This window comes from Uranotaenia lowii, chromosome 2 (genome assembly GCF_029784155.1).
Source record: "Uranotaenia lowii strain MFRU-FL chromosome 2, ASM2978415v1, whole genome shotgun sequence".
Taxonomy (NCBI): domain Eukaryota; kingdom Metazoa; phylum Arthropoda; class Insecta; order Diptera; family Culicidae; genus Uranotaenia; species Uranotaenia lowii.
Genome location: NC_073692.1, coordinates 33,458,681 through 33,483,883, shown reverse-complemented (window position 1 = coordinate 33,483,883; position 25,203 = coordinate 33,458,681). Strand labels below are relative to the sequence as shown.

Below are 25,203 nucleotides of genomic sequence, written 5' to 3'. Positions count from 1 at the left end.
TTTTTTGTCTCTTTCTGCTTCATTCTGTTCTGTCTCTTTCTGTCTCTTTCTGCCTTTTTCTGTCTCTTTCTGTCTCTTTCTGTCTCTTTCTGTCTCTTTCTGTCTCTTACTGTCTCTTTCTGTCTCTTTCTGTCTCATTTTGTCTCTTTCTGTCTCTTTCTGTCTCTTTCTGTCTCTTTCTGTCTATTTCTGTTTCTTTTTGTCTCTTTCTGTCTCTTTTTGTTTCATTCTGTCTCTTTCTGTCTCTTTCTGTCTCTTTCTGTCTCTTTCTGTCTCTTTCTGTCTCTTTCTGTCTCTTTCTGTCTCTTTCTGTCTCTTTCTGTCTCTTTCTGTCTCTTTCTGTCTCTTTCTGTCATTAAATGTTTCGTTCTGTCACTATCTGGGTCTTTTTGTCTCTTTCTGTCTCTTTCTGTCTCTTTCTGTTTCTTTCTGTCTCTTTCTGTCTCTTTCTGTCTCTTTCTGCCTCTTTCTGTCTCTTTCTGTCTCTTTGTGTCTCTTTCTGTCTTTTTCTGTCCCTTTATGTCTCTTTCTGACTCTTTCTGTCTCTGTCTGTCTCTTTCTGTCTCTTTCTGTCTCTTTCTGTCTACTTCTGTCTTTTTCTGTCTCTTTCTGTATCTTCCTGTCTCTTTCTGTCTTTTTCTGTCTCTTTCTGTCTCTTTTTGTCTCTTTCTGTCTCTTTCCGTTTCTTTCTGTCTCTTTCTGTCTCTTCCTGTCTCTTCTGTCTCTTTCTGTTTCTTTCTGTCTCTTTCTGTCATTTAATGTTTCGTTCTGTCTCATTTTGTCTCTTTCTGTCTATTTCTGTTTCTTTTTGTCTCTTTCTGTCTCTTTTTGTTTCATTCTGTCTCTTTCTGTCTCTTTCTGTCTCTTTTTGTCTTTCTGTCTCTTTCTGTCTCTTTCTGTCTTTTTATGTTTCGTTCTGTCTCTTTCTGTCATTTTTTGTCTTTTTCTGTCTCTTTCTGTCGCTTTCTTTCTCTTTCTGTCTCTTTCTGTCACTTTCTGTCACTTTCTGTCTCTTTCTGTCTCTGTCTGTCTCTTTCTGTCTCTTTCTGTCTCTTTCTGTCTCTGTCTGTCTCTTTCTGTCTCTTTCTGTCTATTTCTGTGTCTTTCTGTCTCTTTCCGTTTCTTTCTGTCTCTTTCTGTCTCTCTATGTTTCTTTCTGTCTCTTTCTGTGTTTTTCTGTCTCTTTCTGTCTCTTTTTGTATCTTTCTGTCTCTTCCTGTCTCTTTCTGTCTCTTTTTGTCTGTTTCTGTTACTTTCAGTCTTTTTCTGTCTCTTTCTTTCTCTTTCTGTTTCTTTCTTTCTCTTTCTGTTTCTTTCTGTCTCTTTCTGTCTCTTTCCGTTTCTTTCTGTCTTTTTTTGTCTCTTTCTGTCTCTTTCTGTATCTTTCTATCTCTTTCTGTCTTTCTGTCTTTCTGTCTTTCTATCTTTCTGGCTTTCTGGCTTTCTGGCTTTCTGGCTTTCTGGCTTTCTGTCTTTCTGTCTTTCTGTCTTTCTGTCTTTCTTTCTTTCTGTCTTTCTGTCTTTCTGTCTTTCCGTCTTTCCGTCTTTCTGACTGTCTGTCTTTCTGTCTTTCTGTCTATCTGTCTTTCTGTCTTTCTGTCTTTCTGTCTTTCTGTCTTTCTGTCTTTCTGTCTTTCTGTCTTTCTGTCTTTCTGTCTTTCTGTCTTTCTGTCTTTCTGTCTTTCTGTCTTTCTGTCTTTCTGTCTTTCTGTCTTTCTGTCTTTCTGTCTTTCTGTCTTTCTGTCTTTCTGTCTTTCTGTCTTTCTGTCTTTCTGTCTTTCTGTCTTTCTGTCTTTCTGTCTTTCTGTCTTTCTGTCTTTCTGTCTTTCTGTCTTTCTGTCTTTCTGTCTTTCTGTCTTTCTGTCTTTCTGTCTTTCTGTCTTTCTGTCTTTCTGTCTTTCTGTCTTTCTGTCTTTCTGTCTTTCTGTCTTTCTGTCTTTCTGTCTTTCTGTCTTTCTGTCTTTCTGTCTTTCTGTCTTTCTGTCTTTCTGTCTTTCTGTCTTTCTGTCTTTCTGTCTTTCTGTCTTTCTGTCTTTCTGTCTTTCTGTCTTTCTGTCTTTCTGTCTTTCTGTCTTTCTGTCTTTCTGTCTTTCTGTCTTTCTGTCTTTCTGTCTTTCTGTCTTTCTGTCTTTCTGTCTTTCTGTCTTTCTGTCTTTCTGTCTTTTCCTCTTTCTTACTTTTTGTCTAATTTCACTTCAGTTTTTCAACTTTTCAAATCGCACCATATGTTAAGAAAAAATATTCTTTCAAAAGGGAAGATTTAATCAACTTATGACAAAGAAAGATGCCGAGCGAGATATACCTAATCCTTAACTGAGGGATTTGCTTATTATTTCAAAACATCCACCTCCTTGCCCAAAAGTGTAACGTCATTTCTCGCGTCCCGAACAATTCAGTTTTCTTTCACTTTCGCCAAAACTTTCCTTCCACAATGGCCTGTTTCAAAGAAATCGTCCTTCAAGAAGGAGGAAAAAATATTTATCAGCTCACCATCGATATGTGTGGATAAAGAAAGCAAAAAAAAAAGGCCTCGGCGAGTCAAAAGTTCGCTTTCATTCATTGACGATCTTTCCGCCTATATGAAGCAATCTAAATTCAATTTCAATTTCAAAACCTCTCCTCTTTCAATTTTTGCCCGGCCGCCGATTTCGACAGGACCATTGAGGTGGAATCCTTTTTTTTCCTCCGGTCCTCAACACACTCTTCAGCTGGCTGCAATTTCTCCTTTATTTAAGGGTTTATTATTTTCAATCAACCCGCTTTTCTTTCTCAGAGTCGGGGTTCGGGTGAGGGAAATGTTATTCCGATTGCCGGAAAGGTGCTGCGATATCCGAATGGAATTGCAATTGCTTCAAATTTAATGAATTTTTCATACATGTGTTGCACTTAGGCTGGTTTCGTTCGATATTGGGAACATTTCGTTCGGCAAACGTATCCGAATTTATAATTTAAAGAATATGTTTTCGATTCGAAGACTATGTATTTGTTCACACCTTGGTTTAATCAAACCCCATAGAAGAAAAAAAAAATTCGGAGAGTGAACTGAATAATCGAAACCTTTTAAAAAAAACGCTTACATTCAAAGTCAGACGCAAGACCCAGCCGGGTTCAAATAATGTGTCATGAATCATCGTCTTATCGTGTAATTAACCACCCGCGACATCCATAAAGTAACGCGCATTTGGAAGTCGGGCGGGCTACCCATTTAGTGGGAAACAAATTCGAAATAATTTTAACTACCTTGCCTGACCTCATGAAATGAAAAAAAAACTTTCTGGTGGTGGCACAACTAAATCATTCGAATAAACATAGTCACATGATACAGATATGAAGGCATGGATGAAACAAAGAAAAAAAAATATCATTTTTGACCTGTACCCACACACATTACCTGGATGCTCTTATTGCTCTCTCAGGTAGCTGAAACATAAGATGAATTTCGAAAGATAATCGAAATGTGCACATAAAAACGTGAGGCATCTCAGTTCCATTACAAACGATGAGCGTTAAAATTTTTATCTGAATACTGTCAGCTCAATCATATGAAGACAGAAATTTTATATGTAAGGTGATTTTATAAACGTTGTCCTCTGCCCCATCGTTGCACAAGTCGACTAAAATTGTCAATATTTCAGCCATCTTTCGAATAATACTGGATCAAGTTATTTGGAAAGTTTTCTGATGAAATAAGGCTTATAAAGATATTTTATGCTGCAAAATATGCGTTTTATGACGATCTCACTTCTTCTTGTTTTTTTTTCGCGCCTCTTTTGTGCTGATTGTTAACAAAAACCTTAAGATTCCTTCGACAAATAAAGTTTTACGTCGAACATAACATTTTCCGTATCGGTTTTCTTTACAAAACGTTTGTTGGACAACTTTTATACCACGGTTTAAAAAAAAAAATTGATACATATGGATTGTTGTACAATCCATAATTATAGGATCGTGCAACAATTGGTCGGCTCAATCTTACCTTGCCCCATTCTTGTACATTCATGTATTCTCTACCTGGCCGCATAATTAATACGCTTGATAAGATGTGACAGTTAATTGGTAACATCCAACTAATAAAAAACTCGAATGGTCTTATAATATGACATTCCGCCAAACAAGTAAATTAACCTTAGGTTAATTTACTATGTTCATACACAGAGAAAAAAAATCTGAATCCTTAATAACACTGAAATTGAAAACCTGTATCATTACATGACGTGGAACGCGGTTTATTGATGTAAATTTATGTATTTGATGTAAAATTACATCACATATGATGTAAATAAAAAGAAGCATCACATACGACGGAATTTTCAGTGCAAATTAAATATTACACGTCTTTAATATTTTACATGTCTTTAAATTTTACACGTATTTTGAAGTTTACAAACGTGGAATATTCAACTCGCACTGAAAATCCCATCATATGTGATGCTTCGTATTTGTTACGTCATATGTGATGTAATAGAAATAGAAATTTCTTAAAATTACACGACATGGAATGTGATGAGGACATTGAATTTCAATTTAATAGGATCAGACAAATTTAAACAAAGTGTCAAAGTTGTGCACCAAAAACTATTTTTTAAGCAGTTTTCCCGCGATTAAAGTTCCCAGAGATCTTCGTGAAGCAGGATGCGGTTCTGGGAGCGGCTCCAAGTTATTCAACTTTGGATCCGGTCTTCGAGAAAAAATAAAGTGTGAATGTGACTCCTAATATAAAAAAATTGTGAGATTAAAAAAATCATTGTCACCAAATTAAATAAATTAAATTTATTACAAAAAGGTTTTATTTTTATAACGACAAGAGATAATTCCATTATTGAATCATAAATACCAATAAATAAATCAAATCAGATTCCAATTGGAAAGTTTTTCTTCCAATATTCAATGGTTTTATAATTTACATCATTTTTATTTTACATGTTGCCAAATTTTACATCATTTTTTATTTTACACGTTGCAACATTTCACTGGCGTGTAATTTCCAAATAGCACTGAAAACCCCGTCATATATGATGCTTTTTTTTTATTTACATCACATGTGATGTGATTTTACAGATTTTTTTCGTAGTGTGTAGTTCAATTCCTAGATTCAATCATTTCAAATGTATGAATCTATTATATTTTTAGTTGAATCTGTTATATCATTACAGTTGAATCCATTATATTCATAGTTGAATGCGTAAGGTCAATCAGCAGTTTGTAGTTGTTAGATATTTAAGTAAGCCATGATTTGTAGTACAAATAAAATGTTACTAGTTGCTAAGGGTTCCCACTGAGCAGTCGCCTTTTACTTTGCTCTAAAAGGTTATGGGCCCAGCCCCATAGCAACCGTAGTCAGGGAAAGTAACAAGTAAAGAAAATTTTCACAGTTTGGAAAATTTCGTTGGAATTAAATTTAAAAATCAAGAACCATGAGCACGAGTCGAGGAAACCACGTAACACGCAATGGTGGAGAAGAGACCGTCGGAAGCACCAGGATGCACGTAAGCAGCATGTCATTGCCGGTAGCGGAAAAACTCCGAGGCCGAGAAAACTACAGCACGTGGGCGTTCGGTATGAAAATGGTGCTGATCCGGGAAAGGACCTGGAATGCCGTTGAAGTACAGGAAAACGCCGATGTAGATCCTGAATTATCCTTGCGTGCCCTTGCCACCATATGTTTAGGCATTGAACCATTTAATTATAGTTTGTTTCAAGATGCCAAAACAGCAGAGATAGCCTGGACGAACCTGAAGAGAGCCTTCCTGGATAGCGAAATAAACCGAAGGATAGGTTTGCTGCGGAAGTTGACCAGCGTTCGTTTGGTGGAATGCAGCTCGGTAGAGGATGTGCTACACAACCACAACCAGTCATAAGCTAACGGAGGTTGGTTTCAAGGTAGACGACATTTGGCTGGCAAGTATTTTGCTCATGGGTTTACCTGATACCTATGAGCCCATGATAATGGGATTAGAGGCATCTGGAAAGGAAATCACAGCAGATTCCGTGAAGGCCAAAATATTGCAAGACGTGACAGTAGTTGGCAGTCACAAATCGTCTGGATCGAATGATGCGTTTGCTAGTCATCAGAAGAAGTCAACGAAGAAGGATCGTTCGAAACTCAAATGTTTTAAGTGTCAAGGCGCAGAGCATTTCGCATCGGAATGCAAGTGGGCAGAAACTGCAAGTAGCAGCTCATCAGGCAGTCGGAGGAAGTCCAATGCAGCGTTCAGTGTTGGGCTGGCAGCGTCTAAGGAACCGGCGTACTGGATATTCGATTCTGGGGCCTCAAGTCAAATATGTCGCTCCCAGGAACCGTTTATTAAATTGGAAAAGACAACTCAAACGGTCAACGTTGCCGATAGCGCTGAAGTGGCAGTCGTCGCGATTGGAACAGTAAAGCTGGAAGCAGATGTCCAAGGTACGTCAAGTGAGATCACGTTGTCTAATGCGTTATGTGTTCCAGATCTAGCCATGAATCTGTTGTCGGTCAGCCGTATTTGTAGAATGGGCTACCGGGTGATTTTCATGAAAGAGACTTGCAAGGTGATTCATTCCGACACGGGCAATGTAGTAGGCATTGGCACAGAGACGGACGGTCTCTATCGTTTGAATTTGGTCAGCAATCAACAGGCGTTAACGGTTCGAACAGAGGCCAGTTTCCAGTTGTGGCATCGAAGACTAGGTCACATGAACGAGCGCAACATGCGGATTTTGCGAGCCATTTCCACTGGTTTGGGGTACGAGAACGGAAAGCTGTATCCTTGTGTGCCGTGTGTAGAAGCGAAACAGCAACGTTTACCATTCGAGTCGAGCGGGCAGAGGTCAAATGAAGTCTTGGACTTAATTCACTCAGATCTCTGTGGTCCGATGGAGACGACGTCGATTGGTGGCAGTAGGTACATGGCAACGTTTATCGATGACGCAAGCCGGGTGACATTCGTTTTCTACCTGAAATCGAAGAATCAGTTGTTAGAAGCGTTCAAGGATTTTAAGGCCATGGTCGAGACGCAGACGGGCAAGAAAATAAAGCGTCTCAGAAGCGACAATGGTACGGAATACGTAAACAAAATGTTCGACAATTTTCTTCGTGTCAACGGAGTAGTTCATGAAACTACTGTCCTCTACAATCCGGAACAGAATGGTTTGGCAGAGCGGATGAACCGCACCATCGTGGAACGAGTTCGGGCATTGTTGTTTGATGCTAACCTAAGTAAGCGGTTCTGGGCTGAAGCAGTGGGCACAGCAGTGTATTTAATAAATCGTTCGCCAACCAAAGTTCTTGAAGTTATTCCAGTAGAAAGGTTTACTGGGAAGCGTCCTGATTTGAGCCATCTTCGAGTTTTTGGAGCACAGGCAATGGCTCATATTCCACAAATCAAAAGGCGTAAGTGGGATAAGAAATCGGAAGCTTGTTTGTTTGTCGGCTACGCAGCTCATTCAAAAAAGTTTCGATTATATAATCCGAAAACCAGGGAGATTTTCATCAGCAGAAGTTTTGTGTTCCAGCTACTGTGTCAGAACGAAATCCAGACGACAGAGATTGCAGCGATGGATACGAATCAAGTGTAGAAGAACTCAATTCAACACTGGTCGATTCGAGGAGTCATCATACTGCGCTCCCTCTGCAATCTTCTGAACGTTCATCAAATGCGGGTGTGACGCGGCGCCGCTCGAGGGAGCGCCGGATAACAGGCAAGTATTCTGACTTTGTGACGTACAGTTTCGTTCCTAAGAAACTTGCATCCCCACAGGTTGGTTCGAGATGTCCGGGTCCAGTCGACGCGCTCCCGTCACGCACACAAGAAGAATTGGTTGATGTAAAACTTGATTCAGGCCCTCAGGTCCAGTTAATTTCGTCAAACCTGGCTCACAAAGCTAATACGATGCACAGAATCAAGCTCTGCGTTAGAGCAGAATTGGTGCTAGATTTCAGAGCTTATGGTTACTTGGGTACTGAACCAATTATCGTACAAATACCATTTTGGAATCGTATTAATAGCTTATTTGTTGTTATTAAGTTTGAAAACTTTCGGTGCCATCGTAAAATTCAAGATAAATATTGAAGGGTCCAAAAATGGTGTGAGTTTCTGAAAGGAACCCGGTTTCCGGTAAAAGTTGCTTCTGAAGCCCTCTACAGCTGGATTTGCATTTATTTGCTTGTTATAAGTCCATACAAAGCTCTAGAGTGGACCAATTTGACTTATTTTCATTCGTTCCATTATTTTATGTACGTCCTGAAGTGATATAAAGCTAAAACTTTCACTTTTGTATTGAGGAACATGATCTTAGACCCATTGAAAAATACTGCACTCTTTGGAAGCAGGCACTCAGTGAGTATCTGAAAAAGGTCAATTTTTAAGAAGATATTAACCAAATTTTGCACACTTTCTCTTTGATGTGTATTGTTTACATGCTGTCAAACTCGAAGTCATGTTTATCGATTCAACAAGAATGAAATGAACCGACGCGAGTCGAGAGAACAAATTCCTTCCAAACACCTGGAATTTCCTGACCTGTCGCACCGGCAGTTGAGAAAAATTTTGAACATTCATCATTCAACCGTCTCCAGAGTGTTAAAGCGGTTCCAGGAGCGGTTGACTTTGGACCCCGGTAAAGGAGCTGGAAGAAAACCGGGACCGGAGAACAAAAAGACGGAGGGAAAGGAGAAGCAGATGATTTAAGCTAATCCCTACGTCTCAAGCCGTAATTTGGCTGAAAAGACCGGCATGTCGCAGAGCTACGTCCAGAATGCAAAGAAAAGAGCTGGACTACATACATACAAGGTACAGAACTTCCCAAAACGCGATGAGCTGCAACGATCGACGGCTAAAACTCGGGCACGGAAGCTCTACGAGAAGTTGCTGACAAAATATGGCTGCTGTGTGATGGACGACGAAATGTATATAAAAGCCGATTTTAAGCAAATTCCGGGGTTGGAGTTTTTCACCGGCTAGAGCAAGTTCGATATGGACGACAAATTTAAGAAGAAGAGAATGTCAAAGTTCGCCTCCATATATCTCGTTTGGCAGGCCATCTGATCTTGCAGACTGAGGAGTAAGCCTTTCGTGACAAAGATCACAGTAAATGACGAGATCTACAAATCTGAGTGGCTCGAAAAGCGCCTTTTGCCGTTCTTGCAACAGCACGACGAAGCTCCGCTATTTTGGACAGATTTGGCATCATGCCACTTTTCTATAAGTGTCCTGGAGTGGTATGAGGTCAATTCTGTCCATTTTGTTCCAAAGGACATGAACCCGCCAAACTGTTCGATGCTGCGCCCGCTGGAGCAGTACTGGGAAATAATGAAGCGGGAACTTCGAAAGAGCATGAAAACAGGTACCGGATGACACTGTAAAGACTTTGATGGAGGGCGTCAAGCGGAACTGCGTTCAATTTTACACTCTAGGCACCATCGATGAACTTTTCCTTTTATTTTTGAAGTAAATATTTGTATTAAACTACCCTAAAATTTTGATTTGATTCTAAACATTATAAGAAAGTTGGCATGACATTTTCGATGTCGAAATGATTTCGTATTCGCCCTTTAAGCGCCTAAAATCTTATTTCGAGAAAACTCACTGTATAGGCCATTCTACATATTTTTTTTTCGAAAATTTGTATATTTCTTTCTTACGTTAAAGGTGGTGAAAGTACTTAAAAAAAATTTAAAAAATCTGAATTCACAGAATATAGTTCGAAATATGATGAATAGTTTGGCATTATTGACTCAAAATCAATCATTTTTGCTCTGATACCCCTTTCTCTCTAAGGGCCTCAAACGGTTCTAAGTTTATTGCCTGAAAGTTTGAAATGGGTCAATTAAGTGATTTTGAAGCTTTTTTTCTGGGATGATGCAATTGGATGTGAGACTCCCTTTACTAGCTTATGATATTCTCGTTTATTTTACTCTTAGTCTGAAGAAAATAAACAATTTCAAAGCTTGATAAATATTTTATTAGCATAGCTTAACAAACAATGCATTGGAAGAATAAATATTTCTCAAACAAGGCTTTCAAAAGAACTGTTGAAATGTATCAATCTTAAAATAAACATCTAAATAACGGGTATCATTATGTACCGATACAATCTGCGAAATCTTCCACAAATTTGGGATCTGTGCAATATATTCTCACTTTAGCCTTACCAACTGATGCTCAACTATCATTCCAAAAGCCAAACAACGATTATATCAGTAACAAAACAAAAAACGCTACTTATCTTTCTTTCACTCGTAAATACACTGGCTCTTCACATCCGCAATTACCGATAATTATTTTTCCATTTTCTTCTCGTTTCAGGAATCGTCACCAACTCTAACTCTAATCTCATCAAAAGTAAGTTTACCCACCAAACTACTCTTCAAACACCTCATCTTACACGAATTGTTTTTCAAAGAAAAATAGATTGCGGACGCCAGATCGGCGATCCCCCCGCCGAAAAAAAAACTCAGTCCGGCAGTGATTTTGTTTATTCCTGTCATGTCCAAAAGCAGCCCCTTTCTTAAAATTACTATCATTACAGATTTTTTTACCCAACTCTACTGTCTATCTATGTAGCTAAGCCAGCAAGCGGTTTCATGCTCTAAGGTTGTTTGTTGAGTCACAAGTTTTTTTTTCTGATGGGTACCTCTAATTTTCTCCAAAACTCGATGAGTTTCAAGTGAAATTAGAAGCAACAAAAAAATCGAAACTCTCATTAAACTTGGATAGTTAGCCGAAACCATGAATGAATGAAGCAAATAAAAAAACCTAAAAATGCCCACACTCAAACGAAACAAAAACTATTCCTAATAACATGTAACCGATCTGTGTGAAACCGAGCCTGCGTCAGTGTAAGACAAAGGGTGTGGAGGATTGAAAAATACTTCGGCAGTGAGAAAAACAATTATTGTTAGATGAATCTTGACGATGGATGAATGATGTCTTCTGTTGTAGGTCATGCGCAGGTCTTTGAGTAATTTTAAACGATTTTGTCATTTTGATTGGTCTCGCGAATGTTATTATGGTTGTCTGAAAAACGATACGACTGGTGATTATCTTTGGTAAGTCGAATTGAGATGTTAATATTTGGACAGAACTAGCAATGGAAACTCTTCTGTGATCAAGTAAATTTATTTCTTATTTTTCAAAATCAACAACGGTGATAGAACCTCTCTTTGGGGACATCCCTTCGTTGAAGTGGAACTGATTGAAAGTCCTCCCAACCCGAGCAGACTTTTATGGCAAAATTATAGCAAATTTTGCTATCACGCCGTGAGAGCCAAAGTTGCTCTCATTTTGCTTGACATAAGATGGTATACAGCAAAAATGAGAGCACAAATTTCCATACTTGGTTAGCAAAGTGATACCAAATTTTGCTAAAACTGAGTCCCTAACTACACCTCGTTTTCCGAGAGCTGGGAAAGCAAAATTATGCTTATTCAAGGCATCAATAGAATCTCTTTGACAGCAAAATTTGACATCAAAATGCTTTCAAAACATTCGAAAAACGAGTAAATTTAAATCACATTTTTGCTATGCACCTTCTTATTACAAGCAAAATTAGAGCAAAATTGACCCTCAAACGAGTGCGATAGCAAAATTTGCAATAATTATTCCGAAAAACCATAAAATTTGGGGAAAATTATGATACGGAAACGAAAACGGAAACACATAAAATGCTTGTAACAATTTCAACCATTGACTCAAAAAGAAAAAGCAAACTCTGCTTTTGTACCAGGTTGGTTGAATTTAAATTCTAGAATAATTGTTGCCTGAACTTCTTTAGAACTCTTTTTTTTTATCTTATGCTACGTTAATTTTTAACAGAATGGACAAGACATTCGTGTATAAAATTAAAAACCATGTATCTAAGTGAAATGCAAGAAGATTGGTGATCTACACTAGACTGGCCCACAACAAAAAAAATCCTTATATTCCACGCGGCACCCCCTAAATTTGTGCATTTAGGTGAAAAAATGACTTTCTGAAAGTTTCAGGTCATTTAGCCGATGCACGAGCTGGCGCAAAGGACTTGAAAATTGTATGGAGATTTTCGGCAAAATGTATGAAAAATCGACATACTTTCACTCTTGGTATTCTAAAATATGTTACCAGTATGCTAGGAAGCTCAGAATTTCAGGAATTACAGTTCAAATGATGACAAACAAGTTTGTAGAAGATTGTGATGCGATACGAGTTGACTGTGCTGAGTTTTCCGCAATTTAATGTGAGTTTTTTTTTTTTGCATTTCTTTGATATATCGTGAACGGAGTATGGGCTAATAATCCCACAAACTTGATCGCATCGTCACACAATGAAAATAACAGATAGAAAGTTTGTGACCTTTCTTTCAACTTTTTGCGGATATTTGTCTAGGACACAAACTTTCTATCTGTTATTCTCATTGCGTGACGATGCGATCAAGTTAGTACTAATAATCCACCTATACACCGTTCACGATATATCGTTGGAACGCGAAAAAAATCGCACATTCAATTGCAAAACCTCATCACAGTCAACTCGTATCGCGTCATAATCTTCTATAAACTTGTTTGTCATTGTTTGAACTACAAATCCTGAAATTCTGAGCTTTCTAGCATACTGATAACATATATTAGAACACAAAGAGGGAAAGAATGTCGATTTTTCATACATTTTGCTGAAAATCTCCATACAAATTTCAAGTCCTTTGCGCCAGCTCGTGCTTCTTCCAAATGACCTGAAACTTTCAGTAAGTAATTTTTCTACCTAAATGCACCAATCTAGGGGGTGCCGTGTTGAAAAAAATGTTGTAAAAATCATCCCATACAAATTTGGGCCAGTCTAATCTACACATGTCAAAGAAAGTTTGTTCGTACCTGTATTCCTGGGATCCATTATTCTCATTATTGCGAACATTTTATCGTTATTTGTGATGAAAATGTTCTCCACCTGAAGTCATCACTACCACCAGAGATTATTCGTACATTTCGCAATGTCTGGGATAAACTTTCCTTTGGTTAAACTGCTGCACCTATCAGCAACATAAATAGGCCAAGATGTTCCATATTCCTCCGTAATGCAGAAACCGCTGGCTGTTAAACTACCTTCCAGGAACCTAAAAAGAACATAGATGCTACTCATTCCTCCGTAATGCATTTGCAAGATACACTAAAATAAAAATTTTCGACACCGATTCGCAATATTTGTTAGATTACTTTTCACGAATGTAATTTGTTTTTCTTCTTCTTCGGTGCATTCTTTTTGGCGAGCAAAACACCTAAACTGTCAAAGGTTGTCAAGGTGTAGCGATGTGTTTGGGCCTCAAACTGCCTTCTTTATTTCTTTGAGTCAGGTTGATTTTGTTTTTATTTGGCACACTTGGTTCAAGTAAACAAAAGGTGTGTTCAATGCGTTCAAAGGAACTAATCCAAAATCGACAGATTTTTTTCGTTGATTAGTTTTACGCAGCTGGTAGGGCTAGGCGGGGTAATTATGAACAAAATTACCCAGTTTTTTATACTATCGGCTCAAACAAGTAGCTCTTTAATTTTAAAATACTGAAAAGTAACCTAAAATGAATGACTGGTTGCCTTCTCCATTTTAAGATTTTTTTCATATTTTTAAGTTGCAGCTTGTGGGCGTAAAACGTTTGTTCATAATTACCCCGTTTGTTCATAATTACCCCCTTGTCTATGGGGTAATTATGAACATTGTTACAATTTTTGTCACGTGATGACTTTTGATGTTTGCTGTCTTCCTAGATTGAAATTACCACTAAACAGTGCATTGTAGTGAGATTTGTTGATTTTTTAAATTTGCTGTTGAAAAGTTATGGGCTATTTTCAGTTTTGCATAGGTGGGAGGCTTCTTTTCATATTATCAAAGACCGACAGTTCTAAAAAACTTTTTAATCAATGTTTTAGGCTTTTTTTCAAGATTCGAATGGTTATCGTGATTTTGACGGTAAAAAGTTAATATTAATCATCAACCAATTCTCAGAAAAAACGTGTTCATAATTACCCCGTATTTTGAAAAGTATGGGGTAAATATGAACACTTCTTTGTGCGTGGGTGGAATTTTTTTTCCACAGAAAATCTTATCACACCACATCAAGCATCAATAACTAAACTTAAAACTTTTGAAAACAACATTTTATCTCCATTCGTATTGATGAGGGAGTCAATTGATAAGACACGTCTCAAATCGATTTTCGTTTCTCAGAGACATGAATTTTGTTAATAACTGTAACTACAAAATTGAAATAGTTAGGATTGCAAGTTATTACTGTAACTTTTCAATAGAATGACAGACTATCACATTTGATCAGTTTTGAGACCCTACTATGACCCTAACGGCGCTTACGGCGTTTGTTCGGAATTACCCCTTGTTCATAATTACCCCACTTAGCCCTACTTAAAGTCCAATTATACTCGACCATGAACGGAACTACCCGCTAACACGCTCATGTTTGCGGATAAGAGTAAATGGGAAATATTATTTTGATAAAATGCAAATTGCATTTCAAATTATCTGTCGATTCCTAACAAGTGCTATGGAACGCCTTGAACACACCTTTTATTTACTCGAACCTCTTAATGAGAGACTAGAATGGCTCTTTATTCTAGTCCCTTTAGAACAGTGGGTTTGCTCGCCAAGAGTCGAAGAAGGAAAAGAAGAAAAACAAATTAAATGAAAAGTAATCGAACAAAAATTGCGATTTGGTGTCGAGAAATTTTATTTTAGATGTTGTTGCAAATGTATTACGGAGTAATGCTCTAGTTATGTAGGTTCCTGGCAGAAAGTTTAACTGCCAAGGGCAATTTTCCTGGACAGCGCGAATCGGAGCATATGACTTCAGGTAGTAGTTATGACTTTTTAAAATTCTCAACCTATTCTGCTGTTACGAAACAAAAGATCACGGTTAAAGCACTTACCATGTTAGTGTAAACGAACATCACTTATACTGTACAATTTTGGTAAGCATACTTCGAAGAATGCTTTAAGACAATTCGAAATCAGGCTCGGTTGTGCTACGGAGGACTTGAGACAAGTCTTAGAGAAAATTCGGTACCAAATGAAAAGTTAACTTTTTTTTGTTAATTCCGCTTCATGAACATCACAATAACTAATCCTCTCCTTTTTTTAAATACGGACTGATTTTTGTGAATGATTGGTGGATTTTTCATGCTAATTCTGCCAACATTTTTCCAATGCATTCCTATAAATAACGCGGAATTGTGTAAATATAAATGAGTTTATGCTATCGGCATGCTGTGAAAACTCATATTGGTCACAGCTTGCTCTCAAATAAAAATTTATGAAACCTTGATGATACCTAATTTTGCTGTCCAGAAAAAGTGAACACCAAATGATGCTATCCGTTAGCTGTTGAAACCTCATTTTGATCTCAGTTTGCTTTCGATTTGGGCATCAAAGTCTGCTCGGGAAGCTTGCCTAAATGGTTGTTTTTGTTAGACTGGCGCGAGTCGAGTCAACAATTGCGGTGTGGCACCCTTTATTTTTGTCATTTTTTAAGATGATCCATCCCTTCTCCAAACAATTAAATTATTTGCAGTTGTTCCAGCAAAACAAAAATGTAAAATTATTTTGGAATTTAAAAATAAGTTAAATAAAAAATTGGTGAAAATGCCAAGATTTGGATGCGGAAAGTGTTCTGAAATAAATCTGAAGTGTTTACCTAAGTTTTAATGAGATCAAAATTAACAAATATACTTCGAAAGACTAAGGTTAATCTTTATTAGTCCGACTGGGGTCACTACAGCAAAAATGAGAGCCAAATTTTAAGACTTGGTTAGCAAAGTGATGTGAAAGTTTGCTAAAACTACGATCTAAATTACACTTCGATTTCCGAGATATTGGAGAGCACAATGATGGCATAATGAGGAGTCAATAAATAAACAAAATTTAACATCAATATGCTCTCAAAACCTTCGGAAAAATGATAGCAAAATGAGCTATAGTTAATGCTTACATTGCTTTGCAGGAAAATTTTACTAGCATATATTTTTTGTGCCACCTTTTTTTCAACAAAAATGCAAAAAAAATTGAATTTCAAGGCGCGATATAAAATAAATGATGTCATGTTTTCGAAAAAGTTTGATATTATAACCAGAGTTGCCACTAGTAAGGCCGAAACAAATTTCAAATTCTTTTTTTTTGTCACTCGGTGTTGGAACATCGTGAAGGGGGGCTCAAATTCAGTTTCAGTTACAAAAAAGCAGTTTATTTTTTAGATTTAGAAATAGAAAATATTTAGATGAATGTATATTTAAGACAACAGCATTCAATTGTTTATCACCTGTTAAAAAAAATCATACCACAATTAATGCTGTCTAAATACCACAATTTTCAGCTTTATATTAAAACTTGAACTTGAACTATCAGCCACCGAAAATGAACGATTATCTCAAACGAATTTCAGCGAAATCAAACCTAAATTTGAAGCTTTAACTTCGAGTTGTGGCAAAAAATTGCACAGGTATCAAATCAACTAAACTCTCGAATTTATGCCTTCATCTTTAGAAATCCCAATAAAAATTCGCTTTAATATTTACTGACTAAAATGCCATATTATTCGTTGCCTATCTAAAGGCGATTTTAAGTTTGCTTCATAAGTGAAATTACAAATTTTATACGAATCAAAAGCCCAAGCAGCTCTGTAATTTAATTCTAAATAAATTTCAACGTTTCAAGGCTTTTATTGAATATTTTATTGCTGATCTGTATTTGAAAGAAAAAAGAGTAATAGTATAAAATTTTATTTAATTTTGAAAATCAGGCATTTAAGAATTGCAAGAATTTTAAGCACAGCATTATAGAATTTGTATGGATATATTATATATACTATCAGGGCCGTAGGAAAAATCGCCTTATGGGGTGGAGGGTTTTGGTGACTGATTTTTTTTTGTGATATTTTTCGCTCAAACAATGCGTCGATACAACAAACTATAAAAAAATTTTTGTGGGTACTATTGAATTACTCACTTTAAAAATTTTTAACATTATGCATTAGTTTTTCAAATTAAATAGTAACTTTAGAAAATACGTCCCGAAATATTTATAATGGTTAACTTAAGATTGCCAGAATTTTTAGCCACTCGTATCCGGGCCGTACAAATCCGGGCTATTTGGCCGAAAATTCTTGCAACATCCGGGTAAAATTTGGTCAACCCAGGAATTTTCTCTACAAAAAAAAAATTAAACAAAAATCATAAAAGCTTAACGGCAGATTTTAAATCGTGTTTTGGCTTTTAAAAAAACCTTTCATGATTATTTTCATAAAAATTGCTTAAAAAATTGCATTTTGGACGTATAATTAAACAAAAATTTACAACACAATTTACTATTTTTTTACTTTAATTTTGCAAATAAGTGAAAAAATCCGGGCGGCAAAATCCGAGCTTTTTTCAATAAAAATCAGGCATCCGGGCCGGAGCGGACTTCTCTTAAATTTTTTTTATTAATTACCCGAGTGAACTCGAATAAAACCGGGAAATCTGGCAAGCTAAGGTTAGCTTCATTTGTAAAGTCATAATTTTTTCATAACAAAATAGAATCTTACTTTCATCGATGGTAGAAATTTTTTTTATTTGATTAAGAATCTGATCGATCTACTATATTGATTTGAGCATAGAATAAGTTTAATGTAAATCCTTTAAAATCTTTAAAAATATATGTAAAAATTAAAAAAAATCTAAATCTACCAAACTCTTGAGTATATTAAAAAAAATCTCTTATTGGAAAAGAAATAAATCAAATTTTCAAAATTTTAAGTCAGGCTGGAACAAATAACAATTTCTTCTTTTGTCACCCCTCCCCCCTTCGAAATTAAAAAAAAAACGCGAAGGGGGGAATAAGTAAAGTATTTTATTTAAATTTCTATAAAAAATTCAAATATCCGAAAGATTACAAGACCAGAAAACAAATTTTAGAAGATGGTAGTTATTTCGACTTTTGTATTCTTGATTTTATTGAATTTTTCGATGAAAATTACTTGATTTAGAAGTTTCGTGCAATGATATTGAATGCAGTTTTGTTGCATGCTTTCGTGCTATTTATTCATATTTATTTGTTTTTCGCATTATTTTTAATTCCAACTCCAAGTGACAAAAGAAGGATTTGAAATTTTTTCCGGCCTAAGTGATTACAATTTGGCACTAGAATCTGGTTCTTGCTACCTGTTTCCATATTTAAGATTTTAGCATGAAATTTGGTTCTGAAAAAAAAACGGCAATATCAATAATGTGAAATAATAGGACACTAAGAAAATATGAAATTCATAGCGGACTTTTTTTTTACTTTAATATATAAGGTTGATTTGCGGCAAATATTATCTAGAAAAAACTAATTGGTTGGCTTAAATTCTGTGGATAAATTTTCAATTTAAAAAAAAAACTTGCAAAATAAACTCAAATTCTAATTAAAACCTTAACTTCCAGCTGAATTCTGAACACAAACTGTTTTTGAACAACTTATGAAATTTTGAGATTGAATTAAAAATTAAAATTTTGAATCTGCGATCTCTTGCGATTTGAACTTCTCAACTATTCTTCTGATATAATTCATGGTCATCTTGATACTGAACTCATGAAACTCATTTATTATCTGAATCTGAATATTAATCATTAATTTTAAATCTCAATTATGAATCTGAATTCAATATTCCAATTTTGAATCTCTTCCGGATTTCAAAACGATTTTTTAAATAACAAAAAAAAACAATTTTTGAGTTCATATTCACGATCAGAATTTGAAATATTAACCAAGTGAAATTTATTTCTGAGCCCTCAATCCCTTCTGAGCAAGGTTGCCGAAATCACAGAAAAACCTATAATTTCACAGAATTTTGAGCCAATTTTCGTCACAGAATCGGTGTCACAAAACACAGATTTTTAAAAATATTCACAGATTTTACAGAATTCTAAAATTTTGGACCTTTTTTTATATTCAATTGTTTATGTCAATTTAAATTTTTAATAATTATCTCTTAACTGGAATAATATCATAAAATAGGTAATTTTAATTGATTTTTCATAAGTAAAATGCAAAAAAGACGCCATCTGGCATAGCTTTTAAATGTAAGTATGAAACCTACCACTCCCACCGGCGTGTAAGAGAGTCCCTTTCTAGACGTCAGGGCGGCACGCTTATCAACCAAAATCGCAGGGAGCTTCCAGAATGCACTCAGAAAAAAACCCAAAATTGCACTTCTCGACTAATGGTTTTATTCACGCTTATTTGCATATTAAAAATGTCACAATAATGGCACGGTACCTGGAGGGCCAAGCAATTGTGGATGCTGCCGATACTGGTACGGGTGTCGGTAAGGCTGACGTTGTAGACGTGTCAGCGAGTGGACTAACCGGTCCAATGACGATGGCGGTCCCCCTTTTCCTCGAGTTTAGCGTCGATCTCGATGGGTTAAGACAGTGGCCTTTCAAGTAACGGGTGGTCCACCGTCTTGGGTCGATCCGTAAAGTTCGAGGATGTAAGACCGGTACTTCCGATCGTGGGTTAACCGATGTTCGGTGGCGATTATTCCCGACGTAGTGGGAGGAAAAAGGTTCTTCCAACCACGGTATTTTGTCCCAAAACAAAGGGGTCCTGTATTAAGGGGACACTGGCATTAGTGCGCGTCCTTCTTGGCGAGGGCAAAATGGCGGATGAGCGGCGGTTGGCTTACCTGGTGTCTGGCTGTTATTTGCACTATCAAAGTTTTTATGTGTACACTGCGGTGGTTTTTAGCAAAGTGAGCCAGCACCAGGAAGCCGCATTTGACCGGCCTTGAACCGCGAGTTTCGGTCGTTGCTCTCGCTTCGCGATCGCTCTTCGTGCATCGTATCGTCGGGCGTCGCTGCCATTCGTGTATTTACCCGGAAGCATCGACTATCCCAGTTGGCCCTCTGGTTGTGAGTTGATAAACCATTCTGGCTGCATGCTGTTGACGTTCGTTGCGCAGGCGTTCGTTGCTTCGAAGGCGGATTTTTGGGGAAAAACTTCACACACACTAGTCACTCACTGCGATATACTACTTTTTGAAAAAGCTACGTTAAACCGCGATCAATCTCTACCACCTCGATGAAAGTGTTATCTGACGCTTACATAAATGAAATTCATGGAAAAAGCATAACAGAAAACGGTCACAGAAGTTTTGGGTAAAAGCACAGAAAGTCCGAATTTGTTTTTCGTCAAAACACAGAATTTTTTTCGGCAACCTTGCTGCAGAACTCCATTTATAATTTTTGGGTTTCAACTTATAGGACTTGCGAATCTGAATTTGATTATGAATTTCAAATTATGTATCTGATTCTGTTCCGATTTTTCAATTTTGGATAGCCGTTTCCAAAGATTGTGTGTTTGAATTCTGCATAAAAATTAAGTTTAAGAACTTTTAATCTGAATATGAAACAAAAATTCAAAATGGATTCTTATTTTTTTTTTATATTCGAAAAGTTATTATCTAACTTTTGAAAATGAATATGAGTTTCGAAATTTAAAATCTTATTTGAACAAGTATTTCAAAACAGATTTTTTTTTCTAAGTTCTAAGGAAACTTCGCTCGCTATTTTTGGACCCTCATGGGGGGGGGGGGGGGGGGGGGCGGAAGGGTTTTTTTTTTCAATCCCCTCTCCCTCCCATGGTTTTATTTAACGTAATTACATTAATTAAAAAGGCAGCATAATAAACGTTGTAACAAAATTATTTCCACTCTATTTGTATTTTAAATTAAGCATAAGTTTGAATCAGACGATGAAATTGTTATTAATTGTTTTTTTTTAATACCTATCATTGCCTGATGTTTTTGGCCAACTTTTTACATAACACATCATAGAAATTTAACTCTGTCAATATTTTTTTTATCTATTAACGTTTTTCCATTTTTGTGTTGTTTACACTTTTTCCTGACAATAAGTTATCATCTTCTAGCTTATAACTCTACACGTTTTTCAAAAAAATTAAGGTTTCGCATAGAAGCATTACCCAAAATATTTATTAACATCTAAATACGTCGACGTTTTATTTTCTACATCTAGAGAAGATTTCATTTCTGTTTGAGAAAAATAATTTTCTGATGAAGTCTATTTTACTCTAAGAATCCGAAAGTTTTCCAAATTCAGTAAATAAAATAAAGTTCCCACTAAAAATCATAAAAAAAAGTTAAGTAAATTTTGTTTCTAAAATTTTTTTTATAAACTTTCACCCTAGATGTACTCACTCAAACAAAATGGGATATTCTTTTTCATGCAACGAATGTCATCATCACTTTCACTTTGTTCATTGGCTTAACTGTAATGTCTTTTAAATACAATCTGCTCAATTTTTTGCTAAAAAGCCGACTACCTTTTGCTAAGCATTACATAACATTTAATAATACTATATTTATGCCTAGTTTTTCTGTCGGCACAGAACCTTGAAACGAAATTTGGTTATTATTGTGCTGTGTTGTTTATTACGAATAAATTAGATGTTAATATCCCCTAGTTTTTCTGTTACTTTGCTTCTGGTACCTTAATTTGGTTTCAGTTTGCTTTTTGCAACAAAATTTTTAAACAAAATAGATTCCTTGTTTTGCTATTCTGGAATTTTACTTCACATTATGGCACCAGCTTGCTGTTATTACCTCTCTTTGGTTTCAGCCTGCTATCAATCTAAATGTTTTGAAACCTTCATGATGCCTCAATTTGCTACCGCGGGAATTCAATTCCAAAAGATGCTACCATTTTGTTGTTGACACCTTATTTTGGATTCAATTTGCTATCTGTTTGGGCATCAAAGTCTGCTCAGGACTGTTGTTGCGAAATTACGACGCATAATTGGGACCAAGAGATTATGTTTCAATGGTTAACTTAAAACATTTTATAATGAAGGTGAGCCAGAAAACATTTGTATTAATGTTATTTCAACATTTTCCTATTGAGTTATTGTAAAAAAAATGTCAAGAAAGGTTCAAACCAAAACAAACGGTCGTGGCATGACTTAGTGCGTCAATCTACATGACGAACTGCACCAATAATTAAATTTACGTTGTGATTTATAAATCGATAAAAAAATAACAATTTCTAAACAAAAATTGTTCCAAGTTCATAACTTAACCCTTGAGAGTAGCCAATTCAATTGGAAAGTAATTTTGGGTCTTAAAACAATCATTCTTTATTCAAGACTGATAAAAGGATAAGATCGGGGTAGGAGACCTTTTTCCAATATTTAAAAAATATCAGGATTAACATTTCAGAAAATTACCGATTCGGATCCAGATTTTAACAACATGTATGGTGAATAGCAAATTAATTATTCTTCTAACGTCAAATTTGAACTGCACTAAACTAAATCGAGAATAAGCAGAAACAAACAAGCCCATCCCTGACTACGTAATGCATTCGCATTAACGCAATCGCAGGATAAATGAGCGGGTTTCCAAGATTAATCACATTAATAATCTTCTTCCACGGCCAACCTCGCCAATTTGCGCCACCATTCAGCGGACAATCATGAAAGCAAATTTTCATCACATTACTTACCGCCCATGTTCCGCCAAAGACCGATAATCTCTAAAGCAAGCAAGCGAGCGCATTTGCCCAAATTATCCTCTCATCAAAGTTCCGACACCAGGACTTCTTCCAAGGTCTCGAAACCTCAATAACACGTATGTAGGTACCAACCTCGGCTTCTCGAAGGAAGGAGGATTTATTGCACTCAATTGCACCTTTTATCGACGACCGACCTGGCGGGTGCATCCTTGAGGCGCTGAATTTTGGTGGGGTCCAGAAGAAGCTCAGCTCTCGATGCTTCTCACTTGCAGAAGAATCTTCACTTGTTCACTTCTTACGTACTTCGCTTCGGAAACAACAACTGCACCTTCATTGCTCGCTCATCAATATCCTAATTCATGTGTGTGCGCCGAGGAAGTTCTCGGAAGGTTGGCCGCCTTTTGGCGGAATTACGAGCTCCGTTTCTTGAAATTGGCTGCACCAGATAATTGGATGCTGCAAGGCATTTCCGGCGAAGATTTTCAATAAAAACGTCGTGTTGTTCCGCTGCCGTTCTGCTGTTTTGGGTTTAATTTTTGTTTTTCGTTGCTTTAAGTTGCCGCACGCGACCTTGAAGGGGTGGGGCTTTTGCCGGTTGTTTCTTGTGCACTTGTGTTCCCATTCATGTATGATTCGCGACAAACAAGAATGAGAACAACAAAAAAACGTGACTCAATGTAGGTTGTAATTTTTGTTTTCGGTGTGAATCATCAATGAATCAGATCAGTGCTGGGAAAATTACCAATTACAATTCGTTATGCTCACAATAATGGTTCAGGATATCTTCAAATTGATCCTACGAACTTTAAGTGGAATTTGGAATATTGAAAGTATGAGTAATAACTGATGACAGTTTCTTTGCTTTATCAGACTATATTAAAGGCTAGAATACAAAAAAGTTGATCGTTTTTTTATGAATGATATCTCTATTGTCTCAGTTGAGAAGATTTTCTTTAATCCATAACATTTCCAATTATTAACTCCGTTCACTCCTCAGTCCGCAAGAGCAGATGGTTTGTTATTTAGCTGAACGGTCTTAAGGATGATTGTTATTTTCTTTTAATAGAATTATTTCAAAACTTGAAATTTACAGGTGGATACAAGGGTAGAAGAGAATAACAGATGATGAAAATGAGCAAAGAGAAATTAATGAGAAGCATTTTAATCACAAACTAAAGTTGGGTCTACCATCACACAAAAGTTGGTGGATCGAAATCTCCTTTCTTCTATTTTCATTAAATTTTGATATGTTTTCATATCTTAGATAATGTTAGTAATGGTTTGAGATAGAGCTATTGAAACTTGATGTTTTCTCTAAGTTTCATTCACTTGATACTCGTTCAGTGTGAATAGTGCGGAGTAGTGCGAGAGTCAAGGGAATTGAATGAAGGCAAAATTTCATTTGTTTTTGTAGTTAAAATTTTGTATGTAATGTTAAAAAATGTAGCCCCTGAATTAATGCAGCATCATTGCCCACCTTTCGATTTTAATTGTTGTTCGGCCACATTAAGGACCACGACGTTGTTTTTTTTTGGACCTCGAAGAAATCTAAACCAAGAAACACCAAAATTCAGTATTCTATATCTCAGAATTCGCTGGACCAAAAGTTTCAAATTTAGTATCTTTGAGGTACCGAAAGTGTTGTGATCAATTTTGTAGAGTTTCTGCCTTAACAATTGATAAACTAGCATTTGTAAATATAATAAAGGTGTTTTGTATCCATTATGATCAATCAAAATAGAGACTGATCAATGTTGCCCCAAACCATTAAATTCTAAACAAAGACGAAATTGATTTTTAAATCAAGTTTAAAGTAGTCTAATAAATTTCTGCAACCATGTTTAAGGTTCATAGGAGTCCAGTACTGGATTTAGAAATATGAAACATGCCACGTTCACCTTAACAGAAAAAAAAACCGATAAATATTGAACAAAGTGATCAATCAAAGTGCCATGTCATGACTGAAATCCATTCTCATGTCTATTGTCAAAGTAGACTTGAACGTGACAATTTTGATAAAATTTAAAAAAAAAGTTTACGTTGTACCCAGATTTAGTTTGATTGTTGGAGAAAAATATGAGCCTGGTTGCTGTAAGTAGGAATTTATAATCAGCGGCTTGCCTGTAGGACATGCCTATGCTAAGGACTCGTCAAAGACATTCGACTCCATTGATTTTCGAAACACTGGAGGAATACGAAAAAAATGTAAAATAAATTTAATCCCTTTACCTCTCGCATGCTAGAACTCTTTTGAATGTTTAATATGCATATTTCAGGCTTAACAAATAAATAAAAACAAGTTAAAATCAAATTTAAAAAATAATAATTATCAATACATAATTTTTAATGGTCCTTCCTTCCAGTGGGAAGATATGAAGAGGAAAAGGAGACTCTCTTACAATTTTTTGCTTAACTGGACAACTAATCGGGCAAATGACTCCAAATTTGGCATGGGAGAGTATTTGGGAACAGGTAATGCTTTTTGATGAAAATGAAATGAAATGTTCGAAATGAAATAAGAGAGAAGTACAATTTTGTGAATAACTGATGAACAAATTGAGCAAATGAAACCAAATTTGGCAAGAGGCAGGGTACGATGTTTCTCTGAATTTATGGTATCCCTGTTCCCTTCCATTGGGGAGATAGGGAGAGAAATTTTTTTTTACATATCTCGGAAACTATTCAACAAAAGAAATCCAAAAATTAAG

The 25,203-nt window shown here is 36.2% G+C and overlaps 1 protein-coding gene across 6 annotated transcripts in view; it reads left to right on the top strand.

Annotated features, from left to right (window-relative positions):
• Window positions 1–25,203, top strand: part of LOC129750037 (voltage-dependent L-type calcium channel subunit beta-1) — a 442,665-nt gene that overhangs the window by 168,353 nt on the left and 249,109 nt on the right. For 5 of the 6 annotated variants that reach the window (XM_055745235.1, XM_055745226.1, XM_055745223.1 and 2 more), the window contains exon 3: window positions 10,284–10,319. In XM_055745235.1, the coding sequence (XP_055601210.1) occupies window positions 10,284–10,319 (36 nt within the window). Of the gene's footprint in view, window positions 1–10,283; window positions 10,320–25,203 lie in introns of those variants that run through there. The other variant, XM_055745234.1, reaches the window with a different exon arrangement.